We start from the raw sequence: 24,971 nt of genomic DNA, 5'->3' as shown, positions 1-24,971 counted from the left end.
TCAAATTAAACCACATGCTTGTTTTTACAATTTTTTTTCCAGTCAAGTATGACCAAGATCATGTTTTGTTAAGGACACAAGATCTGGAAAGGTAATTGCCTACTGTTTTGAGACCACAAGTGCATTATCAGGTATTAAATAGTGGCCTTATTTTCAGTACTTATTTACTTTTCTATTTTAAACATGGAGCTTGAACAGTTTTTGTCATCTGTTCACCAAGTACTACTTCAGCATGGTGGAAGTCAGTAAGAGCTGCTGGGTAACTAAAGTTACTTCACTTTGAAATCTAAGTTTAAACTGTTAAGAGTTTGAGTTTGCAAGTTTGCCTTTGCGAAAATAATGCAACCAAAGGCTGAGATTCTGCAATGCACTGACTAAAATGCCATACGTTTTGCAAACAGCTCAGTAAAGAAAATCTAAGCACTGATATAACTGTTAACAGCATTTCAGTCAAACCTCCTTTTGTTAGGTTTGGTGGGTTTTATTCCTTCGTTTGTATACAAATACCTAAGATAAAATATTGTGTATATTAATGGATTAATTGCATTGTCTTTTCTGTATTTCTTGAAGATATTTGTTGGGAATGAAACTTGTTTGCCAGCTGAAAGTGTGAATTTGCTAATATTGTTATGAAATGTAATTTTTTTTCAAACTCCTGATAATTTATCCCACCTAAGAAAGGTTAGCATTCTTTCCAGAAGGTTTCTTTAAAACTTTATTAATTTATTGGTTTTGTATAATAGTATAAATTTTGCTCGTGTATATGTTTCAGTAAACAGAAATAGGAAAAAGACATGCTGCTTTATATTTGGATTTTAAGCCTCAGGATCAAACTCTACAGAATATAAACGGTATTCTGCTTTCTTTGAATATATTGTGAGATACATACTATTGGAGGAAACATGTGAAAGCCATTTACTGGAATATTTCAGCTGTCTCTCTATAAACAATATTATATGAATCAAGAAAGAATGCCACAATAGGCAAAATAGAAAATACTCTAGACTGTTGTAGGAAAAAATGTTTAGGGATCATTTATATTTAAATGTCATCTTTTTTTACTGTTTATCTTCTGTACGTAGTCACTATGTAGTTTCAAGCTTTGAGATCAACCTTCAGCTGTGCCTAACTGAAAGGTGTACACATATAAAAGGAACAAATGTCATTTAAACTATTTCTTCACTTCTTTCGCTCTCTGTTTAGAACTACAAGCCAAGGGGCGCTTTGTTGATTCATGTGCAAGTACGATCTGTTGTTATTCAGATGTGTGACATGCAGAGTGAGGAGGATGCTGCAGAACTTCTAACTCAGCAGCTCTCCAGCCAGCCAGATCAGAGGCTGCAAAGTCAGTAGTAACACAGCAGAAATGGCCCCAAGGGAGTGCGCCGCTTCGCTCTTCTTTGAATTGAGGGTGACTCTTCATATACCAGTTGGCATAGTCTTGCTGATGTCTCACACAGTCAGTGTGTGAAGCGACAGCATGGTCACAGTGCTGCCAGATTTCAGTCAGAGCTGGCTGGGAGCTGTAGTCCTTGTTTCCCAGCTTGCTTCTCTGCATGCATGAGCACACTAGATAAAGTGGATCAATTATAGTCATGCAAGGACACAAGCATTAGTACCTTATTATCGCCTTTTTTTTTCATGGATTTAGCAATGGTCTGTGCTTTGTCTTCCTTGGCGTTCTTTTGAACCATTCATGAATTCTCCATGCCTTATACCCAAGTCAGGCACAGGTGCTGCATGTGTGTAAATTTGCTCCCCAGATCTTTTTTTAATGTGAACCAACTACTTGCCCTCAGGTATGATTCTGGTTATGGCTCACTCAGTATGCATAAGGCCGTAACAGGTTTGGCTTTTTCTGCCCTACGCAGTTCACTAACATAGTCCTATTGACTAAGCCACCAAGCTTGGGTCCTGGCATATGCCCTCATGCCTGCAGCCCTGTCCCATGAAATACATAGCATTGGCATCACACGACAAAAGCTTTACTCCACCAGGCTGTGACACAGCCCCTCCTGTTATTTCACACTCTCTGAACTGAAACAACTGCAAAATATAGTGGTTATGTCTGGGGGCCCAGAGGAAGCCCAGACCAATGGCGATGCCTTCTTTGGGGGCAGTCATGGACCCAGAGCAATGTGCATATGAGTCGTTTGGGGCTCTTTGTGCTGGAACCCAGAGATTGCTCTCTGGACTGGATGCCTTTAACAAGATAATGTTAGCCTTGATGTATTGTATTTCTAATAGCTCATCGTAATTCTATAGATACCATGACTGATTTGTTCTCACCAGTATAATGCTGCTTCCAACAGCAGTGTTTTGCTCCTGTTAATATACTTTGAGGTGATTTGAAAATACAGAAATTGTGACATATCAATTGTGTTGATATTTTGTGCAAATTTCAGATAGCGAATGTACTAAGAAACTTACTTTTTGCTTTTCATCGTTACTTAGATCAGGATTTTCATTAATTTATTCTTGTCTGAGAAAACCAGGGACAGGAACAAATTTCTTGTCAGATCAACAGAGGAATCACTAGATAGGTTATTTTTATAACAGGTGGAGTGAAAGAGGAAAATACGTATATTCATTGGTGTGTTGTAGTATGGGTGTTACAATAAGGCTATTGATGAACTGCAAAAAGCATACAAGCTAAGCATATTTTATAGCTGCAGATGGTTACTTTATGATCCTTTTGCATGTTACTAAACCTGCCAAAATGTTCTATCACAATCGCTCTGTAATAGCTTTTCTTTAGATTGTAGCTGTTAAACTGTGTTTAGATGCAATTTATGCACATCTGCATTTCTGCACACAGAAAACTTTAGACAATAAGAAGCGTACAGGCCATTCTGGAGTAAATTTTGCCCCTAAATGGTATTCATTACAGAGCCAGTTTATCTTCAGTCTGCATGATGAGTATAGTGTAATTTACATAGTGTAGGCAAATATCTGTAATGTATTATAAAATTTAATTGTACATATCAAACACTAATAAAAATCAGCAGCTGGAGCAAGCAGTCTCCAGTACATATCCAGACAACAGATGAAAATCTTCTCCGTATATCATAGCATAGTTATTGAACTTCAATATTTTTATGAATCTGTGTTTGTATAGGGGCAGGGTTTCAAAGGTACAAAAACAAGTACTAGATTTAAAATAATTTAAGATGAAAATGAAAGTGTTAAGCAGACAGGCATTATAAAGAACTGGAGAAAGACTGGGAATCATCTAGATCCCTCATTTCACTGTGCAGTCAAGGTATGACTGGAAGTTGTACACCAGAACTACTTGTACCAGTACCAGAGGGGCTTAAGAAGTAACAAAGACCAGTTTCTAACTTAGCTGTAACCTAACCACCCCTCTTGCAGAACTAGATTTTGCTGAGAAGCATTTAAGAATATACCAATAAGATAAACTGTTCTCTTTCCTTTTTGTGCTATAAGTGGATTTAAAAAATATGATGTGCATAAGTGACCAATGTAACACTTGAAAAACCTGTGAAATGTGTGTTTCTTAGTCATGGGTAAAGGCAATTCTATTTATGCCATAAAACTCATTCTACATTTTGCCATTCTGTCTTGGGTTACTTTTATGTTATATTTCTGATTTTATTAAGGATGTTAAGACTGTCGTTATAAAATAAAATATGCAAGGAGGCTGTGTAGTTTTCCCAGTGAACATTGTGGATATTTCCAGGAAATATTGTGAATATTGTTAACAGTTACAAGAGGAAGCAAAAGAATTCTTTTTATCTTCAACCTGAAAAAAAAATAAAGAGAAAAAAAAAAAGGAGTGGAATCCAGTACAGTAAGACAGAGAACAGTGACTTGTAAAGTATCCTGAACAAGAAAATTTGGTATTTATAAAATAATAAGATTTTAGACTTGCACATGGCTATGCACCTGGTTTCCTACTTCACTGTCTGTACATTTAAAATCTTTGGTGAAGAGAAGTATGTTCAAGCAGCAACACTAATGCTACCCACAGTAATATTAACTTACTCTGTCATAACAATGTACTCGTAATTTGTAATCCCAACTTTGTCTCAAACCTGAAATATTCACTTCTGTAATTTAGTCAGTGGATATTTTTTACAGTGATTTTTTTTTCTGAATATATTTTTAAATTATGCTTTCCCAACAACCTGGCTCTGATCACTAAGTCTCCACTCCCACGAGCATTGTCCAGGTGGCCCGGGACAGATTCCCTTTCCCCAGTTTATGCCAAGCTCGTAATGGGCTTGTAGCCACCTTCGGTGTCTCTTCTCTCCTGTTTCCTGATGCGGGAACACTCACAGTCCTCAAGGCAACCCTGTTCAGCTGCTACATTTCAGGCTCTACTGTATTTTAGCTTTCTGGTCATGCTGCCTGATCTGACTGGCTCCAGAAAAGGATGAAGGAGGTGAAATACATAATCTAACCCTTTTTGTGAACAGATAGAAACAAGCAGGCATTTTCGGACAGGTCCCAGCAAGACAGAGAGAGGCACAAATGAACATGAGTATCCAATGTGTAGCTACCAAATGTATGAGACCTGCGTGTTGTCACAGGGCTCCGCATGTGGGTTATACTTCTTGGTCTGCCTTATCATTCATTTTTGATGCTCAGCGAACATTTCAAGGTTGATGTGCTGGACACATCATCTATTCTAAAAGTTAAGAGTTTCAAAATATAATGCTCTGATTTCTGCATTACAGTCACCTAAGTTGCAGCAAATACCTTCCACAACCATCTACGCTGTCTAGGAGTGTAGCTTAGTCTGCTACATACTTAGAAATCTTGAATAGTATGTTTCTACTAACTGTAAAACCAGGAATTTGGATGAGTTTCAGTTGCCCACAGCAAAAACTCAGGGCTGCTGGCCTCAGGAGAGAGTGAAGAAACTACTACTGTCTCTGAATGGAAGAAAACAGCTATGTCCAGGACAGCCTGGACCTAGCTGATTTCTTCCATTTAGAGAAATTTGAGTCTCCGCTGCTGGATATATAATTCTCATTCCAGAAGGCCTAAAAGGAAAACCACAGCTGCTTTCGCGGTGGCTGTGTCTCTTCTTAGCCCAATATACAAATTATTTCTTTTTTGGTTTTGGTAATGTTTTCTCTCTCTCTGATAGCTCCAAAGACATTATTGTGATAACCCATGGAGAAGGAGAGCTGATTTCTCCTGTGCGATTTCTTCCTGCTCTCTTCCAGCTGTGCAGACCCAAAGAGGGCAGGCCAGCTCTTCTCCACAGCAATTTTAAATATCATCGGCCATGGGCAGCCAACACGCGCTACCAAATCCCTGGCTTTAATATGAAGAGAGATCAAGATTTGTCATAGCCTCAAGTATATCTGTGTAAAACAGAAAAGTAGAAAAGTTTTCAGAGCAATTCAGCCTCCACAGCAGGTGGAGGTGGAGGAGGCATTTATTTTGGGGGGTATTTCCCTAAGCCAGCTGTGAAAGGGAGGTAGAGACTTTGGTGACAGTGAATGAAAGAGCATCTAAATGAGTGGGAGAAACACCGAAGAATGGTTTTGCATGCATTTATGTGAAACTTTGTCAAATCTGATACTTCCTGAAAAAGAATAATGTTATCAGTTGAATGAAAACAAACAGGACACTGAGTTTGAAGTCAACACACATGATTACATTACACTATGCTAGAAATATTTCAGTTAAACATTTTTCAGAGTGATCAGTATCATTTAGAAGCAAAGAGCTTTTCTCCAGTGCTACAACCAAATCCTTTTTAAATCAGCCACTGCACCTTGAGCTCAGAACTATACCTGGAAGGAGCTGGAACCTCTCCTTGCTCAAATGTAACTTGAAATTTTCCAAGTGGAACTCAACTTTCATTTTAAAGAATGTGTGATGGAAACTTTTCCAAATGGATCAAGTCGTTAAATAACCTCACAAGAATTACACTACTTTATAACATTCAGTTGCAAGCCTAGATTTGGTGAAGGCCATTATCTTCTAAATGGATCCTCAGAGAGTTAAGTCAGCTTAGAAAATGCTAAAATCAGAAGTTACATAAAGTTCACAGTTTACTTCAGAGAATTTAAGAGGTGAAAAGTAATGTTTTGCTAGATCAAAACACATCTTTTATTTTTGATGCTGAGTATTTTAGTACTTAATATTTTTCTGTTGAATGCATGAAGGGAGTTTTTTCTCTTTTTTCCTGGGAGAGTTGTAAGTTAACTGTATTTGTGGTCACCCAGCTGAGTTAACAAGATGGCTAGAGACATCAAGTATGTGGTTAACAAACACTATCACAGCTATCCTGTCTATATTCTGACTGTATAAACGATAATAATAACATACCTAATTTCTAACAGTTTACGCAAAGATCTTCCAGCTGAAGTCTTCTTTTAAAGAGAAACCACCACCAAGTTTGCAGATGAAGAAGAGGCATTCATTCTTTGACCAGAATATACAGCTATATTCCAGCTATAAGGAAAGGTTTTGTGCTAGACTGTCATTATAACCACCACTTCTCTTTCTCTCCTTTCAGAGGCTGGCAACAAAAAGCTAAAGAGCACGATACAGAGAAGCACAGAGACAGGAATGGCAGCAGAGATGAGAAGTCGTATGGTTCGACAGCCAAGTCGGGAATCCACTGATGGCAGCATAAACAGTTATAGCTCTGAGGGCAAGTAAGTGTCTTAAAAATATGAATAATATTGGAAAAGTTTCTTGTCTTTGTAAGAAATCTGCTGAAATATTAGTAAGAAAACTTGGTCTGTGAATAGAAGTCCCAGACTTGGTTGCTTTGAACAAGGGGATAGCTCTGTGTACAAGTTCTTCCTTTTGACAAAACATTTACAAAACTAATCTATTAGACATGTAGACTATTAGGCATTAGACTATTAGGCATGTAGATAATTTATTGAAATTTGAAATTGAGAGAACACTTCTTAGAGATTCATATTTTGCCTGCCATCCACTGAGCTATTTTGTTCACCGAGAAAGAAGTAAATTCAGAACACATTATTCAGAGGAAAACATAGGGGTAGTTTCCCTTTGGATTATGTTTGGATTAATTCAGAGTTAAACTTCAGATGTTGTATGTAAACCCCAGTGATATGAAACTCTGTTCAGTAATACTGTATATAAAGAAAGTTTAGCTTGGAGTTAGTCCAGTTCTCTTACTGAGAATTCTTAAACCAGCATCCAACTGCACCATCAGCTAAAATCAGACACACAACTGTGGGTAATGGGGCAGCTGTTTTAATTCACTGCTGACATGACTAAGTATGTAGGAAAGGCGAGCAAAAGCAGATTTGGCACCAAAATGTGCATGAATATTCCAGCCTCCTCACAGATCTTAGTGGGACTCTGCCTTGTTTGCAAATGTATTGTGGTCACTAGAGAATTCTTAGAAGTGAGAAGATTGCTACCTACAAAAGTGGAAACAGGAGACAGGCAAATTACTCTGTAGACCAGAAAAAAAAGAGAGATTGAGATTTACCTGGCATCATCTTTCTGTATGCCCACCTTGTTGCCACGATTGTTAGTGGATTTTGGATTGTAAGGGCTATGAGGCATGCAGAGCCGGAGCAGCCATGATGATGGCAAGGACCTCTATAGTGGTGCAGTTTCTCCATCATCAGACAATAGGGCATTTTCTGCACCACACCCTGGCATCCTTCCTCTTTCTACGCTGGTCTCTGTGTCACCATGGTGGGGCCCCAATAAACTGGATCTTGCTGGAGACTGGCCCGTTTCCCCAGTCAGCAATACTGGAGAAGTGGGAGCCCGGCACTGAAGATGAAGGCCCTTTCTGGGGAACAACCTAATCCCATGCTCCACCCTCAGAGCATGCGAGCACATTTGGCAAGGCCAGACCAGCCAGGTCCTAGCAGGAATCTGGAGGGCAGGAACTGCAAAGCAGAGACTTAAATTGTTGACTTGAGAACCAGCCTCTGGGCAAGGCAATGAAGAGAGCAAGCCTGGAGGTAAACAAGGTGCTTGTTTCTTATCACCGCCTGTAGCAGGCTGGGCATGTACAGTGGGACTTAGTTTGGAAAGAATCCTTAGAAAGAGGATCCACATTCAAGTTAAAATGAACTGTCATAAGCTAGTGGCTCCTGTATCTTACACCTTGTTTCTGCCTCTTAACTCCTATGCCTACTTCCCGTCTCCACTGTCCCAGTGCCTGTTCTACCTCTGACAAGCCGCCATTCCTCTCTCAGTTCTTTCATATGACAGATTTCTTATCAACTGACCACATTTGTCTTGCCTTTCAAATCCATACTTTTGGCACACATTCCCTAACTTTTGATTATGTTTCTGTCCCAGACTTTTGGTCTGATAGAGTTCCCATCTCTTCTGGTTAATCCCTGGCCTTCAGTATACCTCACGTAGTTTCTGGCTCCAAATCCAATTAATCACTGTCCCTGAGCTCCACATCCCTCTTTCAGTTCCTGGCAAGAGCAAAGAAACAGTAAGGCCAGTGATATGAAAAGCAGACCACTGTCTAACAGCGAATATGATGGGAACCCCAAGAGGATGGGCCTAAGAAAGCAGATAGCATGTAACAAAACTTCCTGGGTTAAAGAGTAAACAGTTTATGTATCTTTCTGCACTGAAGAAGAACATTCCTTGAATGGGATAGAAAGCCACAGTTAGAAAGGTAACAACTCAAGCAAGAGGAATATGTTCATCATGGTAGTGTACTTTGTGTTTTAGAAGAGTTTTCTGAGGGCTTTCATTTGCCTATGATTCTAAGATTTTGCTCAAGATTTAATGTCAGGTGCTTGGCAAGCTTGCAGTTCGGTAGATCAGTGTACATTTACAGCAGCTCTGGATTTAGTCCATAGTGAATGAAGGATGTATAAAGCATAGATGCTTGTAAGAAAGACAACCAATAAAACAAGCTGCTAATATATAATCACTTCCTCCAAGTGCTTCACTGGCTTATACTTAGGATGAGAGCTGGATGCAACTGCAAGGTGGAGGTAAAGATGCACAGCTACATTACTACATAATCAGAGGTACAAACACTGCAGCAACTGGTCCTAAAATCTTCTCCTTCCCTCCCTCCATCCTCTGGGCCTATTTAGAAACTTTAGAAATGTAGTAATTTAATTTTAGATGTTACTTTTAATGTGACCATGAATCTGCTTTTAATAGCACCTTGTATCCACACTTACCCTACATTCGAATAGCAAAGCTATTTGCCTGGTTACTCCTGTATCCTGTGAGGTTCCCAACAAAATCAGTGAGAACTTCATTTGAGCTGGCTGAGTAGTATTTCATGGGCTGTTCACTCCTGACATTATGGTAGACAGGTAACATTGACATGAAGAAAGCAGCTTGAAGAAGCATATGTTTGTTCTGCTAATGTATTACAGTTCAGTTTGTGTCCTGAAAGACAAACTGGCCTCTACTTGTTTGGTGAGACTTGATTGGCGTCAAGATCTGTCTACCAGAATATTTTGCCTAGCGACATTACCCGTAGGGCATTACCCTTAGATTTAATCGACAGTAGCACTGTTTGCCTGTTTACTGCTTTATTAAATAGCTACAACAATCAGATTTAATGTATACATGAGTTTTCCATGTATATCCTAACTGATGAAGATGAGGTTTGGATGTACACATAGAAGAGAAGACAGTATTACAAGGCAAATCAAGCATTCAAGAATGAAGAAATGTCAGTGTTAAGAGTGAGGCGCAGTCAGCATTTCTCCAATAATGGGATATTGGGAATTTGGATTTGGTCTTTTATAACATTCATCCTTATAAATGAAATGGAGAGAAAGAAAAAGATACTCTTTCTTGTGACATATTTACTTTGCCAGAAAGGCTGGAATCTTTTGAATCATGTTGCAGACCTTTGCTGTTTCTTCTAGTGGAATGGCTGACAGCAGCACTGTCCTGCTGTCCTGAGCATAGGCAGAAAGGGAAAGCGAAAATGCAGAGCCCTGAATGGACAAAAGCAAACAGAAATACTTTTAAAAAGAAATAGGGACTAAGAACTTAGAAAAGGAAGAGGATGTGGACAAATCTGCTTGGTGAGAGTAAAGGAAGAATCTGGAAGAAAGGTGAAGAAAATGAACAGGCAAAGAGATCTCATTGTCATTTTTGATGGGCCCATATTTCATAGTCAAAAGTAAAGTTACTATAAATAAACCTGCCTGTTAATGTGAATAAATATTGGAGGGGCTCAATTTGATCCTCCATTGATTGCTGAGGATCTGGAATCATTTCTGGATTCCAGCTTACCTCTTTGAGATGAATACCAGTTGAAACAGAGCTCTTCAAACATACAAAGATACTGAAATACTGAAATCCTATTTTGGCTAAACTTGGACTAAATGAAGAACAATAACTGGAAAACCTAGTAGAAGACAAAAATCAAGTTATCGTACATAAATACGCAGCATACTACCTTTTTCAATTGTCTGCTAGAATTTCAAATATGTTTCATAGTGTTCCCATAGTGAAGATCATCAGAAAATCCTAACCGAGATAAATTGTCTATTTGTGTGTGTAATTTCAGGAAGTCACAATTGGCTATCCATATAAAACTGCAGTGAGGAAAATATGCAGAAATCATAACAAATACATAACAATTCTAAAACTGATATTTTTTGAATCGGCTGAATTGAAGAACCAACATAAAATACCAAAAGCATCTCATAAAATGTTTGCATGGCCTGCGTATTCAAGCAGAATATAGTCTTGTGTTTTGAGCTCAGTAAGTTTATTAAATCTTGTGAGTTTTTCCTGTTTTCTCATAAGGCCACTCACAGTTTATTCACCTGTCAGCCTCTTCAGCACTTCTTGCAGAACTCCTTGGCAAGAAGTGTTTGCATGCAGTACTTTGGTTCCATATGTGGAAATTTCACTATACTTCTTTGGGGTCCACAGGAGATAGCTTGTTTATGGTTACATATCCTGAGCTGCTTGTACTGTATAAGAAGTAACTTTAGAGAAAATACTGCAGGACAAAAGGAATTATTACTGTACTTATGCTTAACCAGCTTTTATTTTGCTTCAGCTTAATATTCCCTGGAGTACGGCTGGGCGCTGACAGTCAATTTAGTGATTTCCTCGATGGACTTGGACCCGCACAGTTAGTAGGCCGACAAACACTAGCAACCCCTGCCATGGGTAAGAATAATACATTCCCCTGTTAGATGAGTAATAGTCATTAACTAAAGCATAATACACACTGCCAAACTGGCCAGGCAGCCAAAAGACTTTTACACAGTGGCTTCCTTCACCTGAAACATGAATGTCCTCTCCCCAATCGCTAATATTCCTGGCACACTGGCATCCAAACTGAGGTGAAAAACAGTATTTGATCCATATGTGAGGGGCCTGCTAATCTCACTTGCATTTTGAAATCGGGGTTACACTTTCCCTTCTACTCACAATTATTGTGGTTTCTCCAATCTTAGCATACTGCCAAATCTCAGCAGTTCAAAGTTTATACTTATTTGCCACAGATTATATTGGATGTGACAGTTTCTTGCCAAATGCTGTATTTGCCCAAGCTTAGTTCATCCCAAAGTAACCCTAGAATTTGAAATTTCAGCCCACATTTGCAGTGCCTCAAAATCAGTTGTGATAAAGCCAGTGTTTATAAGGAAAGAGAGAAAATCCTTCCCCACAGCAGCTGCCTGGGGTGATCTGTGATTTCTTCTGTATTCCAAACCAGTCTGGATTTCCTTATAGTAGCATTAACTGTACACCGGCTTCGAATAGGGTATAAGCTGTGCAGCGGCATAGCACTGTGTAAGTATTTTTGGAAAAGTCTGATAAATATGTAAGCAATTCATAGATATGCTTCAAATGGTACATGTGTAGGGTGCCAAGTGTGGAGCTCATGTCATTTTTTGCTACTTTAACCATACCATGGTTAACCATAACCGTGTTGGAAATCGTAAATGGCCAGTGCTTCAGTAAAGTTGTCTCAGATCAGATGAAAAAAGGGCCACTGAGATGCTTCTGAGGAAGGAAAGAAAGATAGAAATAAAAATCACAGAAAAGAGTGTTTCCCTCTCAACTCATGAGCAGAATGAAAAGGAAATTTTCTTGAGAATGATTTGAGTACTCCATAAAGCACAAATAGCTGCTACATGACATTATTAAGCACCAAATTTTATAAATGCATACCATGTTTTGTTTTGAAAGATAAGATATTTATGACATTATTCACCCAATAAAAATTAAATGTCTCATTCAGTATGGATTATCCACACATACAAGGATCTAGATTTTTTCCATCTATTTTCTTACTTTAATCTTATTTCTTGTGTAAATATTTTCCTGCAGATTACTTGAGTAATATATTTAGTTCCACTTCTTAGAGCTGTTTTCTTACTAAAGGCTCAAGCAAGGTTTTGGCCCCCCCAAAAGCACTCAGTAGTGCTTCTTCACAGTTTTCCTCTCTTCCGCGTGGCATCCTTTAGTCGGGGATGATCTGAAAATGTTTGTATTATTGCTCCCCCTGCTGGCTGCCTGTAGCAGGGTTTTATTCGGATATGCAACATTGAGACAGGCTCTTAAAATGGCTCGTTGGAATTTTCCTGGGAACTATTTTTAGTGCCACACAGAACTCTGTTTATTCAAGCAAAGTTTGCTAGATAAAATAATCTTCCTTGCTGCTCTGTCACACCTCAAGTACCAAGGTATAAATATTGCTACAATATACTGTTGGACAAGCACATGAAAATCTCATCACCAGTTAATGTCAAAAGGTGGTGTTTATAAATCTGGATGCCCTAAATTCTGCAGTTCAGGACTGCCTATTACTGCACTTTTATTGCAATTCAGGGTTGGCATATAAAATATATAATATAAAAAATCAAAGTCAGGTGTGTCATGGATATATTTGCACAAGTGTCATACAGCTGTACATGTCATGCTGTGCATTTTTGCGTCTCAGTGGCCTATTAGATACCTATCCAGCTGATTCCATTATATATGAAGCTAAAGAGATCTGATGTTTTGAGCATCAGCCCATCATTAAGGCATTCTCTCTTCATTTGCATTTTATTAGCCTAGATCAGAAGAGTGCTTGCTCCCAGATTAAGTTTTCCTTTCCTGCAGCTGTAACTGGAAATGTCACTTGTCAGAACTCAGATAGCCGCTTGGCTGCTCAATAGTCTGTGTGAGAAAGCAGCTGATTTTTTGAACATATTGGGTGACTTTATTGCCACTAGAATGGATGTGAAATATTGATAAAAACAGGAAAAATCATCACCCCTACACTTGTTAAGAGACCTTTGGAGGTAAAGACCTCCTTATGAGCTCCTGGAGGGCAGCATGTCGTTCTGTGAAGCTGGGCTATGACCATGTGCCTTGTCTGTTTGATCTGTCTGCCTTACACTGGGGATCTCATCAGACAGCTGTAACTACTGAGGTTTACAAAGTTGGCCTGTTTCTCCTGTTGTCTCTCCTGTTGCATCAGATGAGGAGCATTCACACTGTCAGCTCCTGCATCTCAGCTTGGAGGCAGAAACTTCCAGCTATGGGGATTTCTGAATCTAAACTTGGGCTTTTAGGCTCCCTGAGAGTGGGACCCCTCTCAGGGCAGGGCCTGTCAGGGACTGGCCCACAAGGATGGCAGTCCTAGGTAGGAAGTTGCTAGATAATTCACCTATGCAAAATTAGAAGGTTGATGGTGATACCATAGCACTGCTGTAAAGCTTCCTTCCCTCCCTGGATCAGAAAATCAATACAGAGCTATGGTATAAGCTGTTCACCAAGAACGCACAGTGCTTCCTAAGTATGCATCTTTTATTCCTGTTTTAAAGATGGAGAAACATAAGGAATAAGGAGGAGAAGTGATAAGCACAGCATCACCTAGCAGATGAACAGCCAACTAGTCTTTCTGTTTCTTATACCTGATCCCCCAGACCATACTTTTTCTCTAAATGTGAGTTTCTTTCTTCTCCCTCTCAGGTGATATTCAGATTGGAATGGTGGATAAAAAGGGCCAATTAGAAGTAGAAGTCATTAGAGCCCGGGGCCTCACACAAAAACCTGGCTCCAAGTCAACCCCAGGTAAGAGAAATGACTGCAAACCCCAGACAATATATGACTGTAAAAACAAGAATATGAAATATGCTGATGAACTGGTGATTGGAGACCCCTGAGCTCTTCATTAGCTATCACTACATTGGCATTTGTTTGGTTTGTTTTTCAGCAATAGGGGCATGCATGGATATATCCTTTATATCTATGTTCACTTCTAACGACTTGTATCTATTAATTACATGCAACATTTCAAGGAGTGATTTTCCTCAACTTAATATGCTTTCTGGAAGCAATGTTTGTAGAAGTATTTCTGCATATCCTAGGCAAATCTTATCTCTCAGAGAGGCTTTGCTGATGAAATCCTTTGCATTTTTTCCATGTTGAAATAAAAGATGGAAACAGATGAAAGCAGTTTGAGCAAACAAGGTGATAGAGCCACATGCCATGCTCTTCTGTGGTACAATAGTGCTTCAAGATAGCAGGTTGTGCCAGTGCCCATGCCAATAACTTTTATAATGAATCAGATTTCATATTGTATCATTTTATAAGCAAATTATTTTGAAACTGTAGTTCTTTACAAAAATCTTTATTGGAAGAGATTTCTAATTTCCACCACAGCCACTGCTTACCAAAACATTTGGAACAATTGTTTTCAGAGTGCATTTTGCTAAAATGGTACTTTATAACCTCCTTAGGAGCTGAAAATGAAAGAGCAATAAATGTCCTTGTTACCTGAATGCCTTAGTTTTAACATTTCTTTCAATGAAATATCAGAGTTTCCTGGGGTTTTTTGATATATTTCTGACCCCTAGACATGCATAGAGATTTCAGAGTAACTAACAGTGACAACTAATTCCTGGCAGAGGAAAGTGTTTTTAAATTGACAGACATGAAACAGAATTGTTATTAGTAACATCTTGGATCATTAAATTCAAAGTTTATAAAAATCAAGCTGATTTTTTATGTTCTGTGTCATTTATTTAATGAATGTAATTGCATTCAGATTATATAGTGAAGATAGTGTGTGTCATTTTCTTTCCACTCAACTTCCTTTTATGGCATTTGTCCTCCAGCTCAGAAGTGCAATGTAGAAGTTTTTATGTCCAAACATAAAATTCATGATGTTCTGTTTGCAGCTCCGTATGTCAAAGTGTATTTATTGGAAAATGGAGCATGCATAGCTAAGAAGAAGACAAGAATTGCACGGAAGACCCTTGATCCTTTGTACCAACAGACACTGGTTTTTGATGAAAGTCCACAGGGTAAAGTCCTTCAGGTCAGTTGCTTCTTAATCCCATTTTAGGCTATCATTTGGTAAAGCATGTACATGTTTACTTAAGTTTAAGCAATAAGAGTAACGCCATTCCAGCTCACTTAGCATTTAATTTTGTGAATTCCAGCAAACACATCCTTGTGGCTTGTGGTTTCAGACCTGTGAAATGTCTGGCTATATTAAACATTTCTCTTTTGTTGACTCTTGCTCCAGTCCTGCCATTAGGTTTTCCCACAGGAAGGAGCAATCATTCACTCTTAAGAATAATATTTTCCTTACAATACACATAATACACAGCAGGAGTGAACATAAGAGCGGAGGTTTGGGGACAGTTCTGAACCTGCGTTTCTGTTTTTACAGGTAATAGTTTGGGGAGATTATGGCCGAATGGATCACAAATGCTTCATGGGAGTTGCTCAGATCCTTCTGGAGGAACTTGATCTGTCCAGCGTGGTAATAGGCTGGTACAAATTATTTCCGCCTTCATCGCTAGTGGATCCAACCCTGACTCCCCTGACACGCAGGGCTTCCCAGTCATCTCTGGAGAGTTCAACTGGGCCTCCCTGCATTAGATCATAGTAGCAGGTGCTGTCTAAGGAAAACATCACCCAGGATGACAATTGGAACCAGATATTCACATGATCAAAAACACTGTTGGAGAGAGACAACCACTTCTGTTTCCGCTTGTAGTAGTTATCAAAAAATGTGTCCGAGTTGTTTGTTAAAAGATGGCTTAAATTGACAGAACAAAGGTGTATCACATACATACAGTCAATCTATCAGCAACTGTCACTGATGCTTATAATGATCCCCAAAAAAGAGAGAGGGACCTTTGGATTCAAATCAAGTCAAAAATTAGTCAAACTGGAAGCTCTCACTCTGTTAACAATGTTGTATTTTTCACATTCTGACAGAGCCCTCAAGCAGTGTTATCTTCCTGGTGTTTCAGCAGTTTTTCTGTACTTGTTACTTCCACTAGTTTTTTTGCCATGTGATTGTTAGTTTTGTAGAAGTCATCACAATGTTAACAGAAACCCTTCCTTTCTTTTTCTAAACCAAAAAAAAAGGGCTGAAGTATATCTCTGTAAGCATTGCTTAAAGTGTTCAGCAGCCACAATTTTATTCCAGCAAGTTCAAATTTTTTTCTCAGTTCTGGTACTTCAAAGTCTTTCATGTGGAAACCCAGAGCAAATGACTAATCAAAGTTACATTCTTAAAAATAAATAATCATCACAGTGCCACTTTTTCTTTGTAAAAAGCAGATATGTTTGCATTATGTATAATAACTTTTATGTTTATGATGTTTTGCATGGAAGAATTTTGAAGAATTCTGCAACTAATGCTGGGGACTGGTAAAAAACAGCTTTAGTCATAATTTTGACATTGAATATGTTACTGGTAATGAAATTTTCCTCCTAGAAATGGAGAGGAAATATTTACATTTCTGTGTATAAATGTATATTTGACTTCCCAAAAGGTTGACCAGGAATGGATCGAGCATATGACACTTTCAGCTGTACCCAGGCTTCTCTGAGGTGTGTCACTTCAGACACACTTGTCTGCCCTGGATAGAGCATGGTATGAGTTGTTCAATGTTTCACTGGAAATTCCAGTTGAAATATTCTGCACTTACTGATGTTTTTATCAAATTTTAGTTTACATTTCTTTGAGATTGATGCAAGCACAAGGCTTGATTTTTTAACGCAAGATATCTTACTTTTTGGAGAAAAAAAAAGTCAAATTTCAATTTGCTTTTTATTCATTTGAGTTCTTGGCCTTGAAATCCCTTGTGATTTTCTGTAAATGTGCTAAAAACTGCAGACTCTGCAGGTGCATTGATATGTTTCCCCTCCTTTTACAGGCCATTCAATTTTGTGATCACACAAATAGAGCAGCATGACTTGGAACTGTTCAAAGCTGCATGCACGTTTTGTAAAAAGAAATGAAAAAGGTTATTTAATAATGTATGTTAGTTCCACATAGACCAGCTTGTATGTTGCATGTACTTGTACAGTTTGCTCGTAATTACTATACTGAAGTAACCAAGAAATCTAAGCCATCCATTTTTCTTATAGACATTTTGCAGGTTTTAGCCAGGCTAGATCTGTGAGTCTGGTGCTAAATGTCTATAGATGGACTTTATTTTTTACCCTATGGAAAACGTGATGTAGTACGGACCAAATTCCTTCTAATAAATATTTTGGTGTAGATTCCTACTGTGGGGCTGTAACACACGTAGAAATTGTGTACACACTAGATTTTAATTGATAGACATACTGCCTGCACCAAGTGAACTATTTATTATTATTCAACACGTTGGAATTACTCTGCCCATCTTTCCATAGGGCGCAGATTGATTACTGCTCGACCTGCTGAGCAGGAAGAACTCAAGCATTGGTGCACTACTACTAGATTCCGTTCTGTCTTAGTGGCCAAAACCCCACTAGTTATAATTCGATAGTATCTTTCTATTTTGACCACTTGTCTTAACACTCCCCTGTGCTTTTAAATGAACTTCCAACTCATGTTATGTAAACATGTTTAATAAAATTTCCTTTTCATGTCCAGTGTAGTAGTTGTGCTCTCTGTATGTTCTGAGGTTCATCTGTGATTCTGCTCACTGCAGGACTGTGTGAAATGTGTTAAGGAACAGTAAAATGATAAGTGATTTCTGTGGTTCTTTTGATTGATGTAATAGTGTATGTTGAAGTCTGGGGCCAAAAACTAAGGCCTGGTGAAAGCCATGTTTGGTTGGTTTCCTTTGCACCGAGAAAGAAGCCAAATTGTGCTCTCATTCATTGAATCAGACAAACTGAAGTCAGCTAGCCAAATTACATGCTGGGGAAATCAAACCAGCAAATTTTGGTTTGAGTGATGCTGCATCTGCTTACTGTAGGTCAGCTGAGCAGTATGAGTTGGAACTAGGCACCGGGTCTGTATTTGGTGTGTGCTGAGCTTGCAAGACATAAGAACATTTTCTGATCTTTTGCACTTGTTTAAATCTAGAAATATGCCAATGCTGTATAATGTCATTATGGATAATGCTTTATAACAATTAACCCGAGAGCAGAATTTGGCACTAAATTTTATTATTAGAGAAACAAAGATTATGTACTTTGTTCAATTTTAGTTTTCCATGTCCCACAGATACCTGAACACAATTTAAAAATAACCTAAAGACAATATTGCCTCACTTTGAACACTTTTGTTAATTACTTTATTTAACCGAATACATGGTTAAGCTATTGAAAAAAAAATGAATAATTAAAAATGGTAAATCTCTGAACAAAAGGCATGTTACATTTCTGCTTCTGTGTGATGGGAGTGCTCTGTTCAAATATAGAATTCATCATAGTGTTGCAAAAGCCCTCAATTTCATAAATCTCATAGGTTTGGATATTGTGTCCAAAACTGCGATATCTTTTCCTTTCTGATCCTGAGCAATAAATACAGTTTAGCATTTCCAATCCCCCATAGGCCACAGGAGATGTATCATCAATGTTGAACTATTTTATTTATGGTGTTTCTGATCAACAGGGATCACATATGCAAAGACTTCAGGAAAGAAGCAGTAGATTGTGCTAGGACAGATAAGCTGTGTGTGCTGCTCTGCTTTTCCAGGGACTGTTGCCTTTTAAGAGCTCATTGCTGAGTGTTGGGATTATAATACAAAGATAAATCAACTTTTACTTCCCTTGTGGTTTTCCCTTGAGAACTCTGTACTTGCATTATAAATAATATGCAAAGGAAGAAGGAAAGATACTAAACTCATAACTCCTGAGATGTAAACAGGCATTTCTTTTCCTTGTGATGAGTAAATGCACTAAATTTTATATTGAAATGCAAACTTAGTGTCTCTCTTGTGGGAGGAGAAAAAGCTTTTGGCCTAGACCACTGTAGTACAGATGTATTAGAATTGCTGAGAGTATGTAGAACAACAAGACCTACATGACCTCCGTCCTTTATAATTCCCAGATAAATTATACATGCTCTGTCCTTGCCTGTTTTCACTGGCCATTTACTGTCCTGAAAGTCACATTCAGCTCAGATATCATATACTATATATGCATGCTAACCAAGATGAAGAAAAGTTCAGAGTGGCTCTGTTCTTCAGCAGCTGCTGAGAAATGTTCTGCATACACCAACATTTTACTAATAGCCTATAACTTCCTTTTACGAAGTCTTCTGCTGTACCTGCGGCTGTTTTCTGCCCACTCCTGTGTAGTCACTACTCTATCATCTACAGCGTGTTTAACTCTGGCGAAAAGGGTTATGGACCTCAATACTTTTGTCTTGCCTTAAGTGAAGCAAGTCAGGCCAGAAAGCTATGCAGCGTTTCCTGTTAAAAGGCTCCAACCACTCATCCCACGTTACCCTACTGTAATTCTGCAAACATAGTAGAAAGCAACTGGCAGCAAAGTAGATCGTTGTTAAAGGATGTGGTTTCTCAACTCAAGCAATGTGTATTCCAGCTGTCTTGAGTGATTAAAGCTCCAGTAACATATATGAAGCCTAACAACATTCTCAGTCAAAACCTCCCTCCCAGCCCTACCACTTCTCTCTAGAAGACAAAAAGAAAAAAAGGAAATAATACATAGGTTGTGTTTGTATTTTCCCAGTGGATGACCACATATGCTGGTAGTTAATTGCTCTGGCTATGAAAGATGTCAGTGTGGCAGAAATATCATATCAATCAAATGTTTTTCTGTGTTTTGTGATCCACATTCTTCCTACCTGCAGTGCCAGAGATAGGAGGGGAACAGCTTTGACGCTTTCTAGGGTTTGGCTCCTGAATGCACAGCCTGGTGCACTGAACGCCCCTAAGTTAGGTACTTCCTATCAGGTGGTATAATTTCCAGCCATAGTCACTCATCAGAACATTAAATCTTAGACATCTGCCTTGTTCAGTCAAAATGTCTAACATTCAGCACTGGGAGTAACTAAGGGAAAAATGTGAAAAGTAACAATCTGTAGACTGCAGTGTGATGCAGCAATTCAGGTGAGTCAAATTTTATATACCTGTAGTTATGTCTTTTTCTAGTACAAGAAAAGCATGCTCAAGAGCTGAGTGTCCAGGAGGGTTCAGCTATTAGCATGCTAGAAGGGAGCCCACTGAGGGCTTAGCAGACTCTGAACAACTTACTTTTAGAAAGCGATGAACAGCAGTTACTATTATAATGTTCCTTAAGACAGCTCAGAATTATTCATTCTGATTGCCTTTCTTTAACAAGTCTACAGTTTCAGAGCCCTGACAAAATGTAGTTACAAATCAGTAAGAGTTCACTTTGTAAAACACTGGGTACGTAGTGAAAGGCTGTGTGATATCCACATCTGCCATGTATTTTTTCTGTCTGCAGAAATTCATTTAGGTCAAGATTTAGAGTCTTTTTTTTTCCCATTTCCTCCTCATCTATGGTCGTACGCTTCAGACTGACTTTGAGAACCTAGGTATCATTCTCTTTGTACCTGCATTTTCTGATGAATAAAATGCAGATAGGTGCAATCCCCTATTTCAGACATAAAGGTGGAAAGGGCAGAGCATAAATGTGGGAAAAGCATCTGTGAAGACTTCAAATACTAGACAGGCATAGCAATATTGCATCTTGTCCTGCACACTAAGGTCTTTCTTACACTGCAAAGTATCAGAAAACAATGTTTTCCATGCAGAAACTTGTCACTAAATTTCAACTGCAGCCACACACCTAAGCAGAACACTGTGGTCTTCTTCTGTTTGTAAAATCCCCACATAAAAGAGTGTTTTAAACAGAAAATATGTGTTTTGTCCCAGGCTTATGCTCACCAGTAAGTATAGCAACACTATCACCTCTGTATTTCTAATATCCCCATGTTGTCCCTAGTCAGTGTTGCCTGCTCTGACTTGCCTAGACTGTTTCTTTACAGCAGATCTCCACAGATTATAGCTGCTCATGTACATGCTACAGTACTAATTACAGAAGACAGAATAATCCCATTTAGAACAAGCCCACATACTCACACAAGGGTTAGTAAGACTGTCCTAGGTATTTAAAGAAATCTTGTCAAATAATTTAACCCTCAAATATTAAGATTTGTAAATGCAGCAAGTATTGTAAATCAGAACTTTAATAAAATGTTATGGTATAGTCTTAAAAAAGAAAGGAAATCAGTTTTAATATCTACATTTTCATACTGCAGAAACAGTGCCTGCAATGCAAATACAGCACTATTACACTAACGTGTAAAGACAAAATAGACAAATTGTTAGTTTAATAATGTGTGTGTGTTGGAGGGGGAATTGTCAGGAGAGAAATCTTTCCTAAAAATTTAGCTACCAAGTGAAGTCTGTTAGAAGCTGGCAGCAGCATTATCTATTCTTTGAGCTGGTGTTTGTTAAAGGTTCAGCAAAAAGGAATCAAGAGATGGTGTAAGAATTGACTTGCCAATTTTAGAAAGTACTCTATTTCTTTCAGAGAGAGATAGTCTGAGACTAAGCGAGCAAATCCTGAATGCTCGGCAATGAACAGGCAACCCAAAAGAAGCTGATGATGGTGAGTGAAATAAAAGGCAGTACTTCAAAACCATTCTTATGACTTGTGGAAGACTCTTACAATTTTGAAGGACTGAGAATATAGCTGCCACTGGAAGAGAGGAAGTCTGGATTTAGCAAGAGTCAACAAATGTCCTTCATATGCTACAGCTTAGATGGATTGGATTCCATAGCAGTCAATGCTGCAGAGCTTTTGAACATTTGTAAGCTTTTTTCTTTTTTTTTTTTTTTTTTTTTTAGTGGAGCAGTTTGTACATATAGATCATCCATGCTTTTCTTCTTGGAGATGGTCATATGCACGAAGTGGCAGCTTAACTCCAAAGGGACTTAGAGTGTATATTTAACTGTAAGCTCAAAAAAAGCATGTTGTGAAAAAGGGGACATTGCACCATGAAGCATCAGCTAGGATGGGAAAGTCAGGTGCTCTGTCATGGGCAAATCAATGAGTCAAAAATGCAGGCACTCACAGAGGGCAGGGCAAGAGCCTTGGGAGCACAGGATGGGAAATGGAAGGAAATGGCAGTTCACTTCAGGGAGAAAAGGGTGAGAGATGGGAGAAAAAAAACAAAGCATAGTTCCTTAGCTCCTACATTTTTGACTGGAAAAAAAGAAGCATAGTGGCGGTGGGAATTTAGTCAGCTCCTTAAAGCCTCATAGATGCCAGTGAATTTCTTCCTGAAGGAAAGGTCTGAAGATCTGGCCCATCTCTATTAATTTAGTACTGGAAATGGAATGTCTGGTGCCAAAATATAAACAAGGCTTTTTAAAAAGGTAACAAGATGGACAGTTTTCCTTCCTGATGGGTGGCTCTCTAGGAGTTAACAGGCAGTGGAAAACGAAGTTGATGGCACAAATAACTTTAGAGCTGCTCTGTACCTAGCCTCAGATGGCACACACTGACTACCATTACTGGGAACTGTATCAACAAGCTTCTCATAGTAGCTTAAGACTAGCTTGATGACGTCTGCTTCTTTTTATCATGTATGGAAAAGGCCTGAAGATTTGAAAAGGAGTTGAAATATCTGGTCTCCCACCAAATTTAAGAAACACTGTGATTTCTTGCTCTTGCCATTACCTAGTCATAGTTTCTGCAAACTGTGAAACACAAAGTTTTGTGTAGTTTGGTACCTAGACTCAAGTCTGAGTTGCCCAGCTTGAACTCTCTGCTCTAGTTATGCCAGCAGCTCATTTGACTCCAAAGTCCTTTGGTGGGAAAGACAAGAACTCCTAAATAATTAATGTTAAAAAAACAAAACTTCAGGCTTTTTTTCATTCATTGTGTGCACAGAAAAATAAGGCAAGAAAGCAGTTGTGTTTTCTTTTATTAAAAAGCTTGAAACATAATTCAGTTACAGCCACATGCGAAGTCTCTGCTGTACTATCTATATAATCCTTCAGCTTCTCTATATATGCAGGCTTCTTTGTTAAGTTTCTGTTATGTCATTCAAATATTCCATAAAACAAATCCCAAAATGTAAGTGAGGAGGAGAGAGGTGTTTCCATGGTAGTGAGGGACTCTTCAGGGCTTAACCTTCTTTTATTCTTTAGGCCATATCTCTCTGCAGCACTAATCTTTGCCTTGTTCTTCCACCACTTATTTGCCTGATACCAGCTCAGAGCTGTATCTTTGGTCTCCAGGGAGTACCTGTTGGATTTGATAACATTTACATTCCTCCAGTGATTGACAGTGAATAGAAAAAAAGCTGAGAAGAGTTTTTCAATACCTTACCTCTCTCGGGCTGCTCTTTAATGTGTACACGATGCTTTTAAGACCACCCTTTTCCCCTCTCTTTGCAGATCTCATGCACACTGTGCATCTCTTACAGGCTTGGGATGTGATCCTTCTGCACTGAGCGATGTGGAGATTCTGCCCCTGATTTCAGTGACACCAAACTGAGGGTGACTTTGTGACAAAAGGTGAATGATACGTGCAGTATAGAGAGTCTCCTTCAGTGAAAAGAAACCCCAAACAGAACAGCAGGCCAGCCAATAGCTGCAGTTGCACAAAGGCAAAGAGCCACATTGCCACATTTTCTACGGAGGCAGTGATGAGCGTGGCCACGGCAGAGGCGACAGTCACTGGTGGCACATCTGCTTGAGGTGGCATACCAATGAACAGAGGAATCATGTATTCTGCCTGGCGCTTATTTTTCTTTATTTATTTTTAAGAGTGCATATCCTAACAAATAAGACCGGGGGGGTATGTTTTCTGAAAAGCTGGGAATTCCCAAAAAGCGGTCAGAGAGCAGCTTGGACCCGAAGCTCGGTGATGGTTCAGATGGGGAAGGAAGCTGTGTTCGAGTGGCAGCTAGGTTCAAAACCATGGGCCGTGCCCGTGCTGCACTGTGTGCTGGTGCTGCCAGGGACCTGCGTGTCGCCAGGGACCTGACTGCCATGAGGGACCGCGGTGCCGGGAGGGCTCTTCTTTGGCCCCGACGTGCGCCGTGCACACGCATTTCTGCCGCGGCACCCAGCGCCCCCGCTGGAAACCTCTGGCTGCGCGCGGGGCTGCTCTCATGCGCTCTGCAGACAGCGAAAAAGGGCGAAAACCCTTGAAATAAGTGACTCGGGGAGAGCAATTCGCCCGGCCCCCGCTGCGGGGCGCCAAGGACCGCCGCCGCCGCCCGGGGCCGCCGCTGCCGCCGCCGGGGGCCGCCGCCGCCGCCCGGGGCCGCCGCCGCCACCGCCCGGGGCCGCCGCCGCCACCGCCCGGGGCCGCCGCCGCCGCCCGGGGCCGCCGCTCGGGGCCGGCGGCGGAGGGCGCCCCCGCACCGCGGGCTGCGGGGAGCCGCCTACAGCAGCCGCCGCTGCCTCTGGGCCCAGCTCGGGCTCCCTGGGCTTGGCCTCTTTCCGATCGCAAAGTTTTCAGCTTTAATGTTTGTGTGTGGGGGAAAAAAAAACCGTGTTAAGCACTCTTCTGTGGAAAAACGGAGCAGTGTTTGGTGTGTGTGGGGGGGGGGGGTTTGCATGTGTTGAATGTGTGTCTGCAGATGTAGCAATGCTGCCCGCTTGCTGGCTGTGTGTGCATGTAACAGCTCGCCAAACAGTCAAAACTCATTCCGAGATGAAAAGTTAGGAAGGAAAATTCATAATGCAAAAATTAGATCGTTTATATTTAGCAGTCTGCTCTTACCTCTGATTCAGCAGTTGATTATGAACTCACGTAAATCAATATATTGCACTAAGTATGTT

At 39.7% G+C, this 24,971-nt stretch overlaps 1 protein-coding gene across 7 annotated transcripts in view; it reads left to right on the top strand.

Annotated features, from left to right (window-relative positions):
* The window catches only part of LOC134137921 (regulating synaptic membrane exocytosis protein 1), a 192,244-nt gene extending 176,412 nt beyond the window's left edge, over positions 1 to 15,832 (top strand). For 6 of the 7 annotated variants that reach the window (XM_062571073.1, XM_062571079.1, XM_062571074.1 and 3 more), the window contains 5 exons: positions 6,500 to 6,641; positions 10,994 to 11,106; positions 13,906 to 14,007; positions 15,117 to 15,256; positions 15,614 to 15,832. In XM_062571073.1, the coding sequence (XP_062427057.1) occupies positions 6,500 to 6,641; positions 10,994 to 11,106; positions 13,906 to 14,007; positions 15,117 to 15,256; positions 15,614 to 15,832 (716 nt within the window). Of the gene's footprint in view, positions 1 to 1,563; positions 1,579 to 4,395; positions 4,406 to 6,499; positions 6,642 to 10,993; positions 11,107 to 13,905; positions 14,008 to 15,116; positions 15,257 to 15,613 lie in introns of those variants that run through there. The other variant, XM_062571080.1, reaches the window with a different exon arrangement.
* The last annotated feature ends 9,139 nt before the right edge of the window (positions 15,833 to 24,971 follow it).

The sequence above is a fragment of the Rhea pennata genome, chromosome 3 (assembly GCF_028389875.1).
Source record: "Rhea pennata isolate bPtePen1 chromosome 3, bPtePen1.pri, whole genome shotgun sequence".
Lineage (NCBI taxonomy): Eukaryota > Metazoa > Chordata > Aves > Rheiformes > Rheidae > Rhea > Rhea pennata.
Note: the sequence above shows the minus strand (reverse complement) of the source record. Positions and strands in the feature narration are given on the sequence as shown.